Raw genomic sequence first — 19,536 nt, forward strand, 5'->3', positions numbered from 1 at the left:
GTCGACCCGAGTACCCTGAGTAAAGAATAAACTCTTACTACTGCAATTCACTGAGTCCTACAGCTGCTTCTCATGCAGCAGTGTTATTGGGGATAAAGCTGACTAATACAGAGAATTCCTGATGAGACACACAATCGGTCCTTCTTTTATTGATAAAGGCAATCCTGGTGCATATCCACGTGCACATGCATAGATACCTGCACATGTGAGGATCGACCCACATGCAGCCCTGAAAAGTGGGAGATCCGTGTACAGCTGTGCACGTGCGGGGTTACTCTCTGTCATATCTGGAGGCATAATGGCTGTGTGTGATGGGAAGGAATCTGTGGGTTCAGGCATTGTGTCTTGGTTTGCCTGCTCAGAACTCAGTCATCCCTTTACTATAAGGAATCCAGCTTCTGGCCAAAAACCTATGTCTGATTTTTTTAAGTATTTTTTAATTGAAGTATAGTTGATTTACAATGTTGTGGCCTGGATAGCTCAGATGGTAGAGCATCAGACTTTTAACCTGATGGTCCAGGGTTCAAGTCCCTGTCCAGGTGCCAAAAATAAACAGAAAAAAAAATTTACAATGTTGTGTTAGTTTCAGGTGTACAGCAAAGTGATTCAGATATATATATATATATATATATATATATATATATATATATACACATACTTTTTCAGATTTTCCATTATAGGTTGTTAGGAGATATTGAATACAGTTCCCTGCGCTATACAGTAGGTCTTTGTTGCTTACCTACTTTATACACAGTAGTGTGTATCTGTTAATTTCTTGGTGCAACCACAGGCCATTACAAAGGCTCTTCCTGGCAGGCCTGGCGGGGATGGTTACCCTCCCCCACACCCGCATGGTGCACCGCCAGGACACACAGTCTCTGAGGGGTCGCAGCCAAGGACTCAAGCCCCTGCCCCAAGCTGCACTCCTGGCCCAGCTTCTTTCAGAGACCTCTAGTGGGGAGGGGGTTGCCTTCAGCCAGAGCCCTCCTCAGGTGCCCTGCCTTTATTGGGGGAGGGGGGAAACCCTGAAGACACTTGTCTCCACTCTGCCTCAGGACTCAGGACCTTCCTGCTCCTAGCCCTGCCCACACTCCCTTCCCCACCCCACCCACCCCCACCCCAGTTCCCCCTCCCCTGTGGCCCTCAGGTCCGTACAACGGCAGGAGCCTTTCGTCCAGGGCTCCCCAGCCCTGAGAGCAGGCCTGGCGCTGACCCACCTGACCGGATGGCGCCATCCGCTCCAAGAGGAAAATCCAGGGGAAGAATGCCCGTGCTGCTCCAGTTTAGCCTCTTCCTTATATATGGAAGTGAGCGATTGAAGCTTGACTGTTACTTTAATTTGAACTTGTGTTAACTGGCTCCTATGACACCTGGTGGTTCAGTTCTCTGCAGCCTGGCTGAGCTCCCAACAGTACGCTGGTTAAGAGTGAACGGCCTCCACTACTCACTAGCCGGATGACTTTCGAAAAAGTCACTTTACCTCTTCCATGCTTTGGGTTCCTCATCTGTAAAATGGAAATGTTAACATAGGTACCTCCTAGGGTTGTTCCTGTGAGGATCTGATGAGTTGACAGATGTAAAGTATACAGTGAGTTCTAGCGAAGCATTCGCTAGTATCATGTTCAACACTGTCCATTTCTGTTTGAAGAGCCATGTGGTTCTGGCGGTGCCTATTGGCTTAGCCTGGGTCATGTGACCCACCCACCCACCCCCTCGCTCTGCTACTGGGGTCCAGCACATGATCTAGACTAAACCAGTAGGCACTCTCCACCTCCTAGGCTGGTTCCCGGTGGGCATGTGATATGAGCCTGTCCAGTCACAGCCTTAAGACCTTGGCCGAAAATTTTAGGACAGAGACACTCTCTCTTTCCAGCAGGACATGAACAAGGAATCACAACACCCCAGGAGATGCTGGCAGCCACGAGGGACCACGAGGAGTGCCGACCTCAGCAAGAGGAAACATCCTGGAGAACTAAGTAGAGACACAGAAACTAGGTCCTTGGTGTCATCACTTGATTTCTTAAAGCCTCACCTCACCTAGAATACTTATTTACCTGAGCCCTTTATCATTTAGGCCAATTTGACCTGGGTGTTCTGTTACCTGTAACTGAAAGTCTCCCAACACACAGAGAGTGGATCTGTGAGCGGCCAGAGGCTCTTGGGAGTGGGGGCAGCTTGGGTCCCCAGGGAGGCCAACTCTGAGACAGAGCGTAGGGTGCAGGATGTTGATTCCTGCGTGTACTTGGGATCAGCTGAGGGAGGGAGGAGAGGTACCCAGGGCTGGGCAGAGGGAGGAGTCAAGCTGCAGTGCAGGCCCAGGGGCAGTTTCAGCCAACCCCACAGGGAGCTGTGAAGCCAGAACAGCCTTCGGTGTTTGTACACAGAGCACCATTGGAGGTGGGAAGAGGCCCGGCTCTCTGCAGCTCAGGCAAACCCCGAAGGGACTAGCAGCTGGAGGACACCTGCCAATGGCCTTCCTGGTAACCGGAGCAACAAGCCCTTGCTTGAGGGGCTCCAGGTGGCACCCCTCTAAGTCCACCACAGAAGAGTATGTGGCGGGGAATGGTGCCTGACCAGGCACCGTTTGTGTTCACGTCCATACACAGTGGGGTAGAGTCGGTGGACAGACAGATGGCTGGACTGGAAAAGAGATGACCAACAGCAGTGAAGGCCCAGCATGTTCTCAGGTGTATCAGACTCCAGGAGTGTCCCCTCTACCCTGGCACTGGCCTCAACAGGTCTGGGCACAGATCCGGAAGGAAACGGGGCTCCCACCGCACCTGGGAGGGGGCAGCCCGGAGCCACAGAACCACGGAGACTCGGACAGGGTGTCATTCCAGCACTTCTAGAGAAGTCTGGAGCCCAGAGGCTGGCAGCACAGTGGCCCACCTCTAATCTTAAGACAAAATCTATTCCTACCAAGGCTTCTCAGGAAGCCCCAGGCACTGGCAAAAGGCAAAGGCAAACCCAGCTTTATTGGTAAAAAAGGACTTGACGAGGAATTCCTACCTGGCCCAAGTAGCAGCACCAACCAGAAGGAATGAAGGGATGGGGGAAGGGAGGGAGGAAGGGGGGAAACAAAAAAGGAAGAAAGGAAGGGAGGGAGGGAGGGAGGGTGAAGAAGGAAGGAACTGCAGAGCAGGGTTTAAACGGGACGTGGTCTTGAAAGGAGAGAACTCAAGGCTCTGGGTGTGGGGAAGAGACCAGGGAGGGAGAGGTGGCCTATGGCCCTGTCATCTAGAAGGGCAGCAGCTCTTCCACGGGGATGTCGAGGATGACGTCCATGTCGGGGGTGCACCTGGTAAGGAAGAGGAAAGAGGGGTGTGAGAGGCCAAGCAGGGGCACCATGCAAGTAGGGGAGCACGGCCGCAGGGGAGCCCTGCTCCTTAGAACACTGGTACTCACTTGGGGAGTGCCACTCCAAACCACAACCTGCAACCTTGCAGCACACACACACACACACACACACACACACACACACACACGTCAAAATGGAAAAGGAATTGGTTTGGCAGGACTCATGTTCCCCTGCAGAGGTCTGAGGTCAAGAGGGAGCAGGATAGATAGCTAGTGGGAAGTTGCTGTATAACAAAGGGAGATCAGCTCCATGATGGGTGATGCTTCAGAGGGCCAGCATAGGGAGGGTGGGAGTCGTGGGAGGGAGGGGATATGGGGATATGTGTATAAATACAGCTGATTCACTTTGTTGTACCTCAAAAACTGGCACAAGAGTCTAAAGCAATTATATTCCAATAAGGAGCTTTAAAAAAAAAAGAGGGAGCAGGAACTCTGCCCTGAAGTGCTGGGGCCCCTCTGGACGAGCACTCTGCAGTACAGAGATGGTACACTAAGGCCCAGAGATAGGAAAGGTCACATCGGCCACATGGTCAGTGGCAAACCCAAGGCAAAAACCCAGCCTCCTGCCTCCCTGCACAGGGTTCTGCCTTCTCCACCAGGCTGCCTTCCCTGAGAACGGAGAGTTTCTCCGAGCCCAGAGTATGGCTAGTTTAAGAGGTAGCTGCACGAGGATCACATACTTGGATCTCCGAAGCAGAATGTCCGCAAATACAGTCTCTCGGGGTTTCCAGATCTGAAATTGGAGCTGTTCCATCTCAGCCCTTAATATGGGTATTTCCTCCTCAAAACGGTCTATAAACTGAGGAGAGCAGGGGAAAGTGAGAAACCAGACATTCCCCAGCCAAAGAGAGAAAAGGGCAAAATGAACAGGAATAAAGACATCTAGGGAAATGGCCTGGGTTTTGTCACTTTTGTCACTGGGACTTCTAGACTCCAGAGGGGGGCCTCGCCTGCTGTGCAGGGCAGAGCTGGCTCACAAGTTACTGACAATGTGTGATGGTGCTGAAAAGGGTGAGGAGATGGTGGAGAATGGAGACAGGTTGCAAAGGGGTGGCAGTGCTTGATAGTGAGAATTAATGGGGGCTGGTGGAGATGATGAAGGCCATTCACACGGATAACTGATGAAGGCTCAGAATAACGAAAATTACCTAGACAGGGTGGTGATGGCAGAGTTCACTAACACTGGTCATGAGTGATGGTCAATGACAAGAATTAAGAGGTGAAGACGGGGGTGGGTAGTGATAGTAAAGTGATGGTCGTGTGGGTGATGCTTGGTGATACGCTAATGGGTTGTGGCGGATGGTGTTGGTTAATGAGGTAAAGCCTAGGCCAGCACGGATCGCCTTCTCAGATGAATGACCAGTGACATTAACGGCACTGCCAAGGATGAAGGTTAACACCGGAGTCGGAGACCTTGTGAGTGTGAGATCAGGACAAGCGTGACTCCCACAGGTCCTGGGGACCACCCACCCTCCTGCTCTAGCACAGGGGGGACCACCACCTTCATTGCCCACTCACTTCCTGAAACTTGTCCATGTATTTCAGTATGACCCGGCTATTCCAAGTCTTCTGCAGGAGAGCCTCCTGATGGGCACGCTGGATTTTCTGTGGGGGAAGGAGAAATCTGGCCCCCAAGTTTGGCCCCAGTGTCTACCGTGCACTGGGTAGCATTGTGGGCATGTGGGGGGCCCAGAGGCAGAGGACAGGGAGAAAGCAAGGCTAGGGGCAGGACCAGGATACCTGCCACAGCGGCCGGCTACTCACCACCACCAAGGACCTCAGAAGGGTTTTTTTCTTATCCTGAATCTGGTTGGACATAGACGCCAGGACCATTCTGCACCTCTCACTGAGGTCATCCAGCTCATCCTGGGAGTCAGCAGGAGGGTGTTGGCCACTGGCCCTGCCTCCCACATGGTCCAGCAAGGCAAGGCCAGGGACTCCCCTACCTGCTGGCTGTCCTTCACCTGCTGCAGCTGGCGCACGAGGTTGGCAACCTGGACTGACTTGATGGGATACTCATGGTCCTTGTAAGTGCTCACAAAGCTCACTTTCTCGTGGACCTTCTCGATCTTGGCATCCAGCTGTTCCACCTGCTGCTCCAGGTCTGACGAGATCAGGAGGGACAAAAGGCAGGATTCTCCCTCAAGGACCCATCCGGGGAGACCCAAGAGGCAAAGCTCTTCTTCACCAATGAATTGGGGTCTGGGCTGAAGAGAGCTCACACAAAGCTGGGAGGCGGTGGAAAGTTAAGCCCCTAGAGGGCTCTTTACCTTCGCAGAAGAGGCAACAGTGGGTAGGAAAGAAACTATCCCGGTGCAAGATCCCTAGACCAGTCCTGGTTCTGCCACTGACACTGCGTGACCCTCGCCAAGACCCTCCCTCTCTGGACCTCAGTCTCCTCATACACATGCTCCCAACGCAACGAGCCCAGGGAAATGGGGCAACACTGGCTCCCAAGACATGACCAAGGCAGGGCTAAGACAGTCTATCCTGCCACCCTCCATGGAGAGGATCTCCAGCATCTGAGGCTGCCTGACACACCGCTCCTCCCCTCAGAAGGCTTCTAGTCTGTTCAGGGGAAAGAAACCACAGGCTCAGCAGGTCTGTGGCCAGTGACCTGTCCCAGCCACTGACTCCCAGAGGGACCTTGACAAGAAAGAGGCAGGCTGGGATTGGATGCTGGCTCCTAGCTGTATAACCTTCAGCAGGCTACTTCACTTCCCTTAGCCTCAGTTTCCTCATCTGCCTTACAGGTCGTTGTAATGACAGAGTGTGCCCATAAAAACAAAGCACATAAGGCCTGCAGGTGTTAAGTGCTCCATAAGTAAGCTGTCAGCTGTGCATCTTAGCAGTCCCATCTGTTTCAGAAGGGAGGTGATGGGCCTGATGTTTTCCGAAAGGGAGGTGCAAGGGGAAGGCCCAGCAGCTGACCTCCCCAGAGGACCACGTGAGGGTCAAGGAATCAGCCCCAAGGATTCTCACTGTGTATCTTGGATTCCTCCTTCTCCTCCCACTCCTGAAGTTCACACTTCATCTGGTGCAGCTTCTTCTTGTTTGAATACTCCAAGATGTCGGTGATGGTCTGTGGGAATGGGGGGCGGGAGGGGGGCATCAGCTCAACCCCAGCCTCCGCTGCCCTGGAACAGCATGGACTGTCTGAGGACTCAGCACTTCCTCAGAGGAGTCCCCAAACCCAACCCCCCTCCCAGGCCCACACCTACTGTGTGCCAGGTACAACTCTTCTTTGGGGCAGGTGCTATCATGCCCCGATTTTACAGGGCTTAGAGGTTAACTCAATATCTTCCAGTTAATAAGTGCTTTTTGGGATGAGTTCCCACCCCACTCTCCCCACCCCCACCCACCAGTCTGATTCCAAGGCCCAGGTAGGTGGGGGGTAAGTGCGTAAGAGATGTATCCTCCAGATGAAGGAAGCAGCTTGCGCAACTGGCCGGGAGAGGCCGGGAGAAAACAGGAGAGGGCGCCCGAGCGCTCTGGAGGGCGGTGGCGTGGGCAGGACCGCAGCGCAGGGCAGAGGCAGGGCTGCGGGGCCACGGCGGCGGCTCACCGTGAAGACGTCCTGCTGCTGCAGCATCACCCGCACTTTCAGGGCCGAGCTGTCCTCCATGTCCTGTATGGTCTTGATCAGTTCCCCACAGAGCTTGGTGAGGAAGTCCTCGTGGTTACAGAGCTCCTGGTGCGAAGTTCGCCGGTTCCTGAGCATCGTCTGCGACCGAAGGGACAAGGAAGGGAGGCAGTGGCGCGGGGGGCGCGGCGCTGGCCGCAACCTCCGGGAGCCTAGGGACCACTTCCCTCCCGCCGCAATCCGCCCCCTTGTGGCCTCCACTGGTAAATGCCACCCGAGCTGGGAGGCGGTTCCCCATTGTCTGCGGGTCAGAGCATCTTGAATTATTTCATCCTTTCTGAAACACCCATTTTCCCGTAATTTCACATTCTGAGGTGGGCTGTATCTTACAGTTGGTGGTGTGTTACAGTCTAATTGACAAATATTTTATTAGTGGGTAATTAACACAAAGGTGCGCCTTATTATCAATGGCTTCTTAGAATCTACGAACTACAGTAATAGTAATAATAATAGAAAACGCCCAAGTAGGAATGAAGATGGCGGAGGAGACGGGCCATGTCTGGAGAAGAAGCAGGAGAGGCAGAGTGGATGACAGTCGCTACCATTTCCCGTCAGGCAGCTGAGCTGAGTGAGGACTCTCTGCTCTCACACAGCAGACTCTGGGGAAACAATGAGCCTCTGAGGGATTAAGTGACTCGCCTAAAGTCACCCCCAGCGGGCACACATAACCTACAGTAATAATAACAAGAACAATTGTTGAGGGCGCCTCACTCAGCACGCACTCATGGTGGAAGTTCAGACTGCCCCAAAGTCACCCAGCCGGGAAGTAGTGGCACTGGAACTCTAAAGGCAGACTTCTGCCTCCCAGTATCTGTCTTTCCACTACAGTAAGATGAGGAACTGAGTGGACTTAAAGCTGCAAGGCATGGCTGAACCTCATGGTGATCAAGACTTGACACACCTTGGTTCAAGCTCTGCCCTTTCCCACCTAAGAGAACCTGGGCAAGTCAGTTAGCCTCCCAGAACCCTGCTATGCTCATTCCGTAGGTTAGAAAACCAATACCCGCTTCAGAGAGCTGCTGTAAAAAATAAATGAGGTAATATTCAATATCAAGCTGCTTAGAGGCATGCCTTGCACACTCAGTCACCACTCTCACCCTCCACCTCTCCCAGGCCTATGTGCTCTCTTCTTTATTTCTTCTGTTCTTCCTCATTTCTCTGTCCTTTGCTAGAAACTAGCCTGTCCTAGCCCTCAGCTCCCATATTCCTCACACAATAATGAGTAATAGTGCAAATGCATGGAGTACTTATTATGAGCTCAAAAGTGTGCTAAGCACTTGGCATGCACTACTTCACTTGGCACTATGATTAGCTCCACTTTGGAGAAGCAGAACTTTAGGGTCAGAGAGATTCAATACCTTACCCAAGGTCACACATCACAGAGCTGTTGTCCTTGAAGTCTGGGCTCCTAGCCACTCCACTATCTTGCCTTCACATCTCCAGACCAAAACATCTCCAAATATGGCCCACAGGGTCCAGAAGCATCTTGTGAAAAATGCCAGTCTCCAAGTCTCGGGCCCACTGAGCCCCACTCCCAGGTGATTCTGACAAAGTGTAGAATCAATGACCTCTGCTCCAGAAATGGATCTTCCCTGACCCCCAGACCTAGGGTAGAAACCCTGCTTTGTGTGCACCCTGACCCTTACCCCAATTTAGAATTACATAATTACACTTTGTAAATTATGTCTCCCCTTTTCCCAATTTATTTTTCTCCTAGGACTCATCACTACCAAACATAACATATTTTTCTTATTATCTTGTTTCTTGTCTGTCTCCTCAACTAGAATTTCACACCCAGGATAGCAGGGGCTTTGGCTGTTTCATCACAATTATATCTCCAGCACACAGGACGGTGCCCGGAGCTCCATAAGTATGGGTTGAAATAAACTGATGAGTTACTATCCTTTGGAGGTTTTCTAATTCATTTATCATGTGTCTCCCCACTAAAGTATAATCTACATCACAGCACAGATTCTGAGGGCCGTGTTCATGGCTGTGTCCCCAATACCCGGCTTGGTGCCTGGCACATTGGAGGCACTCCCTCAGGAGCTGTGGAATAAATAACTGTCCTGCGGCTGAGGGGCAGAGTTAGGGTCCTAGTCCATCTCCAAGAACAAACCAACTGAGTCATTTCTGCTGTTTCCCCCTTGTCCCCACAGCCCATTCTGCACACAGCAGCAACAGCAGCAGCCCAAGGACTCCTGTGAAAACCTAAGTCAGATCATATCCCCACTGTACTCAGAACCCTCCAGGGTCTTCCTGCCTTACTCTTCAAAAACACAAAGCCTAATCGTGGACTACAGGGCCATATACAAGCTATCTCCTTCCCCCCACAGCCCACCAACTTTCTTCCTTATCACCTGCTCTACTGCCAACCTCACACCAACCTCAGGGCCTTTGCACTTCCAGTTCCTCTGCCTGGAACATTCCTCCCTCAGATGTTACCACCTTAGCAACCTTCCCTGACCACCCTCCTAAAACAGTCATGGCCACTCCCTCCTCTGTGCCTCCTTAGCCCCCTAATCTTAATTTACACGTCTTCATAGCTCTTACCCTCACTACATATATTATATTTTCATCTGTCTTACTTATGGTCTATCTCCGCCAGTAGAATGTGAGCTCCCTAAGGTCAGAGGCCACATCACTGGTGAATTCCCACACTTTGAACAGGGTCTGGCACATACTAGGTGCTCAAATATTTGTTGACTAAACAAATGAATGATTACAAGAGACAGTATTAGGAACGGGTTAGGAGCACAAGTTTTAGAGCCAATTGTCCAAGTTCATGCTTCACATCAAACAAAAACACATAAACCCTTCTAAAGTCAGGATAAAAATAACACCAGAAATATAAGTTCCTCCTTTAAGAATGCTGGGCTTCCTCTAAACCATTTCTGCAAAATTGTAGGTTAAAGGGGAAAAAAAAAAGTTTCGAGGCAAATACATTTTTCCCTATTTCTTTATATAATGGTCATTGTTCATTGAGCTATTAAAAACTTTCCTGAAGAAGTTAAGAATTCTTCTATAGTATTTTGTAGTATTTATAGTATTCGGTGTTTTACTTTCTGCTATGGACACTGAAGCCCCCTCTGATTCAGGTCATTTCAAATACTTTGAAACAATGTTCAGAAGCCATAAAAAAAAAAAGACCATGGGTGGTGAGAAAAATCAATTATCGAAAGTTTTATTAGTTGATGTGAAAAATGTTAATAGTACGCTCCTAAGCCTTGCTTCAAGATGAAGTATTCCATGAAAGGCTAGTTTACTGGAAATTTTTAAATGAACAAGCCACTAAATTGTGTTCCTAATGCAGGAAAATAAAAGTGATTCTGATCATTTTCCTGAGTCTTAAACACAAAGGCAAGGGACTTCCCTAGTGGTCCAGTGGTTAAGACTCCTCACTCCCAATGCAGGGGGTGCAGGTTTGATCCCTGGTCAGGGAACTAAGATCCCACATTCCGTGGAGCATGCCCTACGGGGGAAAACAAAAAACCACACAAAGCCAAATACTTTGCCTAACTGGCTTTGACCCCCAGTACGCATTTTCCAGCTGTGTGCCCTGTCATCTCCCTGCACCTCGGTTTCCCCATCTGTAAAAGAGGGGTGATGATGCGCGTGCCCATGGGATTGCCATGAGGAGGAAGAGTCAAGTCAGGCTCCACGAAGTGCACAGTACGTGTCTGCTATCACCATCCCCCGCCCTGCCCTGGGCCCCGGTGACAGTGGAAGGATGCTCCTCATACTCTCATTAGTCGGATTTTGGTCTGTGTCTGCCCAGAGTCCAACTTTCCTCTGCGTAGTTCTAGTGGATTCCTCGGCTGGCTTGTCATCCACAGAGTGGGCTTGGATTGCAGCCCTAGGGCATGGGAAAGCACAAAGAGAGTGTGAGGGTAGAGGCAGGTCTGGGGTCAGGTCCCAGGGAATGCACCAGCCATAAGAGACAGCCCAAGTTCCAACTCTATCCTCTCATGGCCTTACAATGTATGACAGTGAGACAGAGGATGAAGCTCACATCCATCAATAAGCTCCCAGGCCCCACTCTAAGCCTTGTAATAAAGAAGGGGTAAAGAAGGCGTCCCATGGGGCTTCCCTGGTGGCGCAGTGGTTAAGAATCCACCTGCCAATGCAGGGGACATGGGCTTGAGCCCTGGTCCAGGAAGATCCCACATGCCAGGGAGAAACTAAGCCCGTGCGCCACAACTACTGAGCCTATGCACCGCAACTACTGAAGCCTGCGAGCCTAGAGCCCGTGCTCTGCAACAAGAGAAAGCACTGCAATGAGAAGCTCGTGAACTGCAAGGAAGGGTAGCTCCCACTCTCCGCAACTACAGAAAGCCGGCACACAGCAACAAAGACCCAATGCAGCCAATAAATTTAAATAAATAAATAAATTTTAGAAAAAATATAAGGGGTCCCCACCCCCCAAGCCGCACAGCAGAAGGTAAGCAGCAGGCGAGCGAGTGAAGCTTAATCTACCACTCCACCATTGCTCACATTACCACCTGAACCATTCCCCCCACCGCCACCCCATCCATGGAAAAACTGTCTTCCATGAAACCAGTCTCTGGTGCCAAAATGGTTGGGGACCTCTATTATAAAGGACAGAGAAGCCCAGAAGACTTCCACATACCGCAGTGACTGTGGGACTGAACAGGGGGGATGAGATGGCCAGACACCCCCAATCTCCCCCACCAAGTTGGCCGCTTGGTGGCAAGCTGAGACGGGGTAGGGGTTAACAGCAACAACTAATGAACCAGACAGCCTGGGTTCGAATCTGGCTTCTGCCTTCTACTAGCTATATGACCTCGGGCAGGTCACATGACCTCTCTGTCCCTCCAGCTTCCCCATCTGTAAAACAGAAATAATCATCATGTCTACCTCACAGGGCTGTGGTGAAGATTAAATAAGAAGTTACTATAAAGTGTTTGGAACAGTGCCTAACCTATATCCAGTGCTAAATATAAATTACTAGTTGTCACTGTTATTACCAATGATCTGAGAATTGGGATCAGTACCACAGCATCAGATAAAGGCACAGGAGCCATGCAAACTGCTAACCGGCTATCTCTGAAATACCTGTAAAAGTTGTGGTCCTGCCAGATAAGAAGTACGTGAAAATAATTCAGAGCAGAAAAAGGCATTCGGAGGGCATGTTCCGAGAATCCCGGCTGCCCCCCAGCGTGTCCTGGGCCGGCATGAGGCAAATCACACAATTCATCTCAAGTGCCGCTGCTGCTGCCCTGTCAGCTCCACCAAAACCCCCTTGGACGTGCAACCCAGTTCGTTTTTGAAAAATATTATTTCTTTTATGGATCACTATCCTTAATTTAGTATTAAGTATTCAAGTGACAAAGTAAATTAGACTAGTTTTGTGTTAAAAATTATGAATTATCTGCATATATCTGGTATTTAATTGTAGCATTTGAGAGACAGAATGATTAATAGATTAATCTTGTGATTCTAATTTAAAATGTGTAAATGAGATTTTGATTTAGATTTGCTTTAAGTTGAAAGGTTTAATACACTCTTATTAAACATGTATACCTCACTGCAACTTTTAAGAGAACATAAGATTACCCATATTACTTCTGTTTATTTATTAGATATACAAGAATTACATAAATACCCAATGGTTTTGTTAATCAGAACAAGTGAACTTCTTGATAAAGAAAACGAATATATTAAATTTTAAATGTGGCTTAAACGATTTAAAGGAATTTAATTAACCAAGTTCCAAAATCCCCTTTACAAGGGTTTTTAAAAATTATAATATTTTAAGTTGAATTTAAATACTTAGGAAGATTTGGCCCTTTAATAATGAGTGTTTCTTTTCATTAGTGGTGGTAGCCCTGATTTATCTTTTTTTAATTAAACTTTTTATTTTGAAATAAATTCATATTACATGCAGTTTTAAGACATAATACAGAGAAATCCTATGTTCCCTTAACCCAGTTTCTCCCAACAGTAACACCTTGCAAAACTAAATACAATATCACAACCAGGACACTGAAAGACAGCAAGCTACAGGACGTTTCCACAACCACAAGGATCCCTCATGCTGCCTTTTATTGTCACACCCTCTTCCCTCCCCTTCCATCCTCCCCCCACCTCTGGCAATCACTACTCTGTTCTCCATTTCTACAATTCTGCCATTCCCGGAATGGTATACAAATGGAATCACACAGTATGTCACTTCTGAGATTGGCTTTTTTCACTCAGCATAATTCTCTGGAGATTCATCCAAGTTAGTGAATGTATCAAAAGAGTTCTTTCCTTTTTCTTGCTGAATAGTATTACATGGTATGGAATGGATGTACCATAGTTTGTTTAACTACTCATTCGTTCGTTAAAGGACATCTGGACTGCTTCCAGTTTGGGGGTGTTATGAATAAGGCTACTATGAAACATTCATGTACTGGTTTTTGTGCGACTGTAAGTTTCACTTCTCTAGAACAAATGCCCAAGAGTGCGATTGTTGGATCATTATAGGAAATGTGTGTTTCGTGTCATTAGAAACTACCATATTCTTTTCCAGAATGGCAGCTCCATTTCACACGCCCATCAGCAGTATATGCATGACCCAGTTTCTCTTTGTTATACCATGTGCATTTCCTCTTCAGGTGAAATGCCTCTTCATGTCTTTTGCCCATTTTCTTCTTTTTCTTTAATTTATTTATTTATTTATTGGCTGTGTTGGGTCTTCGTTGCTGCGTGCAGGCTTCTTCTCGTTGCGGGGAGCGGGGGCTACTCTCCATTGCAGTGCTCGGGCTTCTCATCGCGATGGCTTCTCTTGTTGTGGAGTACGGGCTCTAGGCACGCGGACTTCAGTAGTTGTGGCATGTGGGATCTTCCCAGACCAGGGCTCAAACTCATATTCCCTGCATTGGCAGGCGGATTCTTAACCACTGCACCACCAGGGAAGTCCCTCTTTTGCTCATTTTCTAACTGAATTGTTTTTCTGCTGAATTTTGAGGATTCCCAATATATTCTACAAAGCAATCTTTTGTCAGATATGTGGTTTGCAAATGTTTTCTCAAGTCTCTAGCTTGACTTTTCGTACTCTTAACAGAGTCTTTCAAAGAACAATAGTCTTAAATTTTGGTGAAGTCCAACTTGTCCATTTATTTCATTTTTCTTTTATGGATCCAGCTGTTCCTGCAAAGTCAAAGAACTCTTCACTTGGCCATCAGTTCCAAAGATTTTTCTCTCCTATGCTTTTTCTAAAAGTTTTACTGCTTTACATTTTATGTTTAATTTTGATTTCATTTTAAATTCACATTTTGGGTTAATTTTTGTATAAGTCATGAGACTTAGATCAAAGTTCATTTTTTCACCCATGGATGTCCATTTGTTCCAGCACCATTTGTGGAAAAGCCTTTCTTTCCTCCACTGAACTATATTTTGTACTTTGTCAAAAATCACTTGGGTAGATTTACGTGACTCTATTTCTGGTTTCTCTATTGTGTTCCATTGGTCTATATGTCTATCTCTCTATCAACACTACACTGTCTCAATTACTATTTTTGTAATAAGTTTATTTATTTACTTATTTATTGGCTGCATTGGGTCTTTGTTGCTGCACACAGGTTTTCTCTAGTTGCAGTGAGTGTGGGCTACTCTTCATTGTGGTGCACGGGCTTGGCTTCTCTTGTTTTGGCACAGGGGCCTAGTTCTGCGACATGTGGGAATCTTCCTGGAGCAGGGATTGAACCCTTGTCCCATGCATTGCCAGGCAGATTCTCAACCACTGCACCACCTAGGAAGTCCCTCAATTACTATTAACTATACAGTAGGCAGTAATATTAGGTAAAGTGAGTCTTACCAGGTTGTTCTTCTTTTTAAATTGTCTTATCTATCCTAGCACCTTGCTTTTCTATACAAATTATAGAATACACCTGTCCACATACACAAAAATCCTTGCTGTGACTTTGATAGGAATTGCATTAAACATATGGATCAATCTGACATCTTTACTATGTTGAGTCTTCCAATCCATGAACACAGTATGTTTCTCCATTTATTTAGGTCTTGATTTCTTACGTAAGCATTATGTACATTTCAGCATACAGATCCTGTGCATATTTTGTTGAGTTTATACCTAAATATTTCATTTTCTTTGGCATGACTGTAAATGTATGCATCTTTATAATTTTGGTTTCCACATAGAAATGTGATTGATTTTTATGTGTTGCGCCAGTATCCTGCAACCTTGCTGAACTCACTTATTACTTCTAAGTTTCTTCTGGATGTAATAGATTCCTTAAGATTTCCTATGTAGACATCATGTCATCTATAAATAAGAACAGTCAAATAATTCTATCTGATTCATTTCAGTGTTGGTGTCTGTCCTTTCTCATTCATATCGTGATTTTCCTCATTCTTGATATGATGAGTGATTTTTTTTTATTGTACCCTGGATGTTTCAGATATTATTCTGGATCCTATTTCGTCTTCTTTTTAGCAGACCATCTCCTGTTGAGATGCAGCATGAAGGCCAGATGATGGTGTATGCGCACCACTCTGGCAACCCACCTTCTTCTTTCCAGTTTTCAGAGCCTCTCTCTGTCTGTCATGTCCAGGGTTTTTTAGTTGCAAAAGGGAGGACAAGGAAAGAATGGGGCCACTCTATCTTGGTGGAATCGGCTGATTTATCTTTTGTAATACACAAAAGCTGCCCTCAAGGACATGACTTTCTAACAAGACAGGTTACCAACCTAAGCTTCTGTTTCCTCACCTGTAAAATGGTGATGACACCATCTCCAGGAGTGAATGAGATGACAACCTCCTTTGATTTCAAGTATATTTAACGTTTGGTGTAGTTACACATTTGAGGTTGGGACTTTGAACTCTGTGTGGCTAGAAACCAATCTTTCTCTTTCACCATGAGTCAACAACACTCAGCGCCATGCCGGGTACACGGAACCTCAGCAAATGGCTGCTGCCGAAGGGATATATGAATGAATGAGTGAATCAGTGGATGTATGAACAAACGAGGCCTCTGCAATAGAGCCTGACACAAAATGAGTCCTCAGCAAATGGTCACTAGTTTCATCACTATTATTTAACAGATTACTTCATGTGCATAAGGCAGGAATCTTTGTGCCCATTTCCACAGAGAAGGAAACTGAGGCTGTGATCGGTAACTCAGATGGAATTGCTAGCAAGAAGGGATACTGGAATACCAACTCAGGTCTACGTTTCTCCAGTGGCAGACTGTGGGTCCTGGAGCCAAACTGCTGAATATCGCAGCATGGATGTGCCTCTCCTACCTGTGTAACCTTGGGAGTTTCACCCATGCCTCCGGTTCCCCGTCTGTAATAGGAGGTGATGACAACAGCACTCACCTCACAGGGTTGTTGGGAAGAGTAAATGAAGTGGTATGTGTAAAGCGCTGAGAACACTATCTAGCATAAAATAAGTGCTTAGTGTAAGTTAATTGCTCTTGTTTTGGTTGTGGTTGTGTCTGTTACATACCTCACTGCTTCCCCAGTGACAGGAAAGGGCAAGAGTTTCCTTGTAGATGCTGTTTGAATAGGGTCTAGCACCAAACACAAAAATTCTGCCAATACCACCAGGTCTTGTGCTCATCCTTTTACATCAGTGACTCTCAACAGGGGTGTTTTCGATCTATTAGCAGGGGGGATCTGTGGGTTCTCACAAACATTGGGGGCCCAACTGGCATCTGGAGGTGGGAGCCAGGGACACTAGCCATCCCCCAGAACAGGAAGACCCCACAGAACATAGAAATCTCCTGTCCTGCGTAACTTTCCTAAGTCCTACTAGATGTTGACATAGGTAAAAACCCTATTTATAATGATCTAATCCCAGAACCTGACTGTTTTACATATAACCACAAAGAATACTTTTCGGGGCTTTACTATAATGCTGAATTTTCCAAGAAAGCAGCTATAATCAAGGGAAGATTGTGCTCGTTTTGTTTAGAACTTTACAAAAGATGGCCACCAGTTTGGAAACTGCGATTGCAATGAGAAATACCTCTTGGTATTTGAGTCCCCAATTTCCCACCACGTGTCAATCTGCATTTGCAACTGTTATGTTCGCCATGAATCCCCCTCTATGAGTAAGCTTCTGACAACGTTCTCATGTCTTCTAGTGGACTCCATCCTGAGCATTTACATACTGAAAAATGTTATTTAACTATAAATAAGTTTCCTTTTCCTTTACAGTTATGGCATTATATTAATTTTTAAAAATTATGTATGTAGATAGGTTATATTATCTATGAAGTTTATTTCAAGATACTAAAGGAATATTACAAAATATTTGTCATTGAAAGGAGTGTTGGGTCTGAATAACAATGCTTTACACAGATCTTCTCATTTAATTCTCACAACGATCCTATCAGGTAAGTACTAGTGTCCTCATTTTACTAATGAGAAAACAAAAACTCATTCATCTCTCTCACTTTCCCAACAGAGTAGATGGCAGAGCCAAGATCTGAACCCATGTATGCCCGAGCCAAGGCCTCAGAACACCTCTTGGAAGGCATAACAATGATGTGGCAGAGATTATTCCAAGTTCACCAAACCCTGTTTTCTTTCCCTCCTGGACACACAGCTGGACTATATTTCCCATCTTCCCTTGTGGTTAAAGGTGGGCACGTAACTGAGTTATGGACCCTGGAATATGAGTGGAAGTGATGTGTGTCACTTCAAGTCTGTGCCCTGAAAAGGAACTGCCCACAAGACCATCCATATTCTTGCTCTCTCTCTTCTCTCTCTGCTGGATGCAAAAGTACCCAGCAGAGGACTTCAAGGCCTTACAAAATGTCATTGACACAAGGTGAAGGAGCCTAGATCCCTGAATGACTATGTGAAAAAGATTACCCCCTCCCCGATAGATCCACAAATGTACTTTGACATAAATGAGAAATAAGCTTCTGTATTAACACTTGAAATCTGGGGGTTGTTTGTTATAGCAGTTACCCTGCTATATACTCTGATATAAATGTTGTCACCAAGGGCCAAGAGCATCCACTCCAACCTGTCCCCAACTCCCACTCCAGCACCCAAGTGCCTCTGCTCACCTGGCTGGACAGTAGTCCAGGTCTTCATTTTGCTTTTCTTAGTGTCGACGGTTTGCGGGATTGGAGGCAGAGTAGATGGCTTGGCTTTCTGCTTGGACCGCTGCCATGGAACATAATCCTACCAGACATAACACATATCAGTCACACAGCTCACGGGCTCAAATCCCAGCTTCCCGCCTTACAGATATCTGTAACCTTGACTCAGTGGCTTTACCTCTCTGAGCCTCAATTTTCTCATCTGTAAACTGGATCTAATTATAAAACCTACCTCCATAGATTGGTACAAAAATTCCAAAAGATGATATTTGTAAAGCATGCGGTAAGTGCTCCATAAATGTCAGCTATCACTTTTTCATCAGCCAGCCAGGATTTACTAAGCACATCCAGGCTGGGAGGTGCTAAGAACTGTGAGAAGCAGAAGGCATGGAAAAGACCCAATAGGAAAGCAGAGTAACAATCAGAGATACATAAGAGAGCAGCATAATATACCCTTACACCCTGATAGGTGGTGAGAAAACTGAGGTTCAGAGGCGCGCCCCGGGTCCCACAGCAAACGTGTCACAGCGCCGGGCCTGGAATTCAGGTCTCTGGATTCTATTGCCCAGGACAGTCACCGCCATAGGCGGTGAGAGCAAGCGGACTGCAAGCCCAGGGTCAGCAAGCCCCACCCACATACCTTCCCTAGCCCTCTGGCACTCACCAGAACCTGGAACTGGGGGACTGTGGAGCAAATCCCAGCGTGGCTGAGTCTGGAAAGTATTGGGGCGGAAAAGAATTCCCATCATTCCCAACCCATGCGGATGCAAGCAACAAACGTGAAACAGGCATGGGGTCTCGAACCCGAAACCTCAGTCACAAGGGACACAAGCCAAGCGGGAGCTGGAGAGCTCGACGGAGAGGCGGGACTAGGAAGAAGGCGGGGTCAAAAGACCGCGGGATAGTACCCGGCGAGGACTCAGCCAGCGCTAGGTTGGGGGCACGCATGCGCCCTCCACCACCCCTCGATACGCTTTCTACGTACTTCGGAAAGACGCGCTCCATTAGAGAGAATGGAAGAAGAGCCCGGAGTCCTTAGGGCCCCGATCTTTTGCGATGCCTATTTGTTCGGCTTCTCCAACTTCCTTGTCTCAACTTAGGTTGCGCGGTAACCAAGGCCACTCAAACTTCCCAGCGAGACCTGCCGCTTTCTCTCCTGGCTTGGTCTCCAAGGATACGGACACAGACTACCGAGCGCCTAGAGGGACTAATATCTCAAGGGAAAAAGTAGGTCTCTCCACATTCTTCTCATCGTGGTTTCAGATTCCCCTCAGATGGCCCCGCCTATCGTGCTAAAGAATTATGTCATATTTCTCCTCTCAGCAAACCTCCATTACTTCCATCTCCATCCTTGCTCCTGGCAAATGACGTTGCTTCCTATTTCACGAGGAAAATCATGGGGCTTAGTAAACTCACAAGTTCACATCACTTCATTTACCCACCTACATGCCTC

The 19,536-nt window shown here is 47.4% G+C and overlaps 1 protein-coding gene and 1 non-coding gene across 3 annotated transcripts; one reads left to right on the forward strand and one right to left on the reverse strand.

The window, feature by feature from the left end:
* The first annotated feature begins 469 nt into the window (after nucleotides 1-469).
* On the forward strand, nucleotides 470-542 carry TRNAK-UUU (transfer RNA lysine (anticodon UUU)). Its single transcript has one exon. It is a non-coding gene; the product is annotated as a tRNA-Lys (tRNA).
* A 2,516-nt stretch (nucleotides 543-3,058) lies between these two features.
* Nucleotides 3,059-19,116, reverse strand: C12H20orf96 (chromosome 12 C20orf96 homolog). Of its 2 annotated transcripts, none has more exons than XM_057702790.1 (11): nucleotides 19,069-19,116; nucleotides 18,748-18,796; nucleotides 18,048-18,165; nucleotides 10,744-10,856; nucleotides 6,923-7,081; nucleotides 6,340-6,439; nucleotides 5,322-5,461; nucleotides 5,122-5,223; nucleotides 4,876-4,962; nucleotides 4,038-4,156; nucleotides 3,059-3,298 (listed from the first exon to the last, which is right to left on the reverse strand). In XM_057702790.1, the coding sequence occupies exons 1-11, from the start codon at nucleotides 19,086-19,088 to the stop codon at nucleotides 3,238-3,240; spliced, it is 1,068 nt and encodes a 355-aa protein (XP_057558773.1). In that variant the 5' UTR covers nucleotides 19,089-19,116; the 3' UTR covers nucleotides 3,059-3,237. The 2 variants fall into 2 exon arrangements, with proteins under 2 accessions (XP_057558773.1, XP_057558772.1); XM_057702789.1 differs by having other exon boundaries at nucleotides 5,304-5,461.
* Between the last annotated feature and the right edge of the window lie 420 nt (nucleotides 19,117-19,536).

The sequence above is a fragment of the Hippopotamus amphibius genome, chromosome 12 (genome assembly GCF_030028045.1).
Source record: "Hippopotamus amphibius kiboko isolate mHipAmp2 chromosome 12, mHipAmp2.hap2, whole genome shotgun sequence".
In the NCBI taxonomy this organism is placed as follows: domain Eukaryota; kingdom Metazoa; phylum Chordata; class Mammalia; order Artiodactyla; family Hippopotamidae; genus Hippopotamus; species Hippopotamus amphibius.

Excerpts from the sequence above, each read along its gene's own strand:
- C12H20orf96 (XM_057702789.1), bottom strand. The coding sequence starts at position 19,088 with ATGGAGCGCGTCTTTCCGAA. Across the intron at positions 18,797-19,068 it reads ATGGAGCGCGTCTTTCCGAA|ACTCAGCCACGCTGGGATTT; the intron begins GTACGTAGAAAG and ends AATACTTTCCAG. Across the intron at positions 18,166-18,747 it reads TCCCCCAGTTCCAGGTTCTG|GATTATGTTCCATGGCAGCG; the intron begins GTGAGTGCCAGA and ends TATGTCTGGTAG.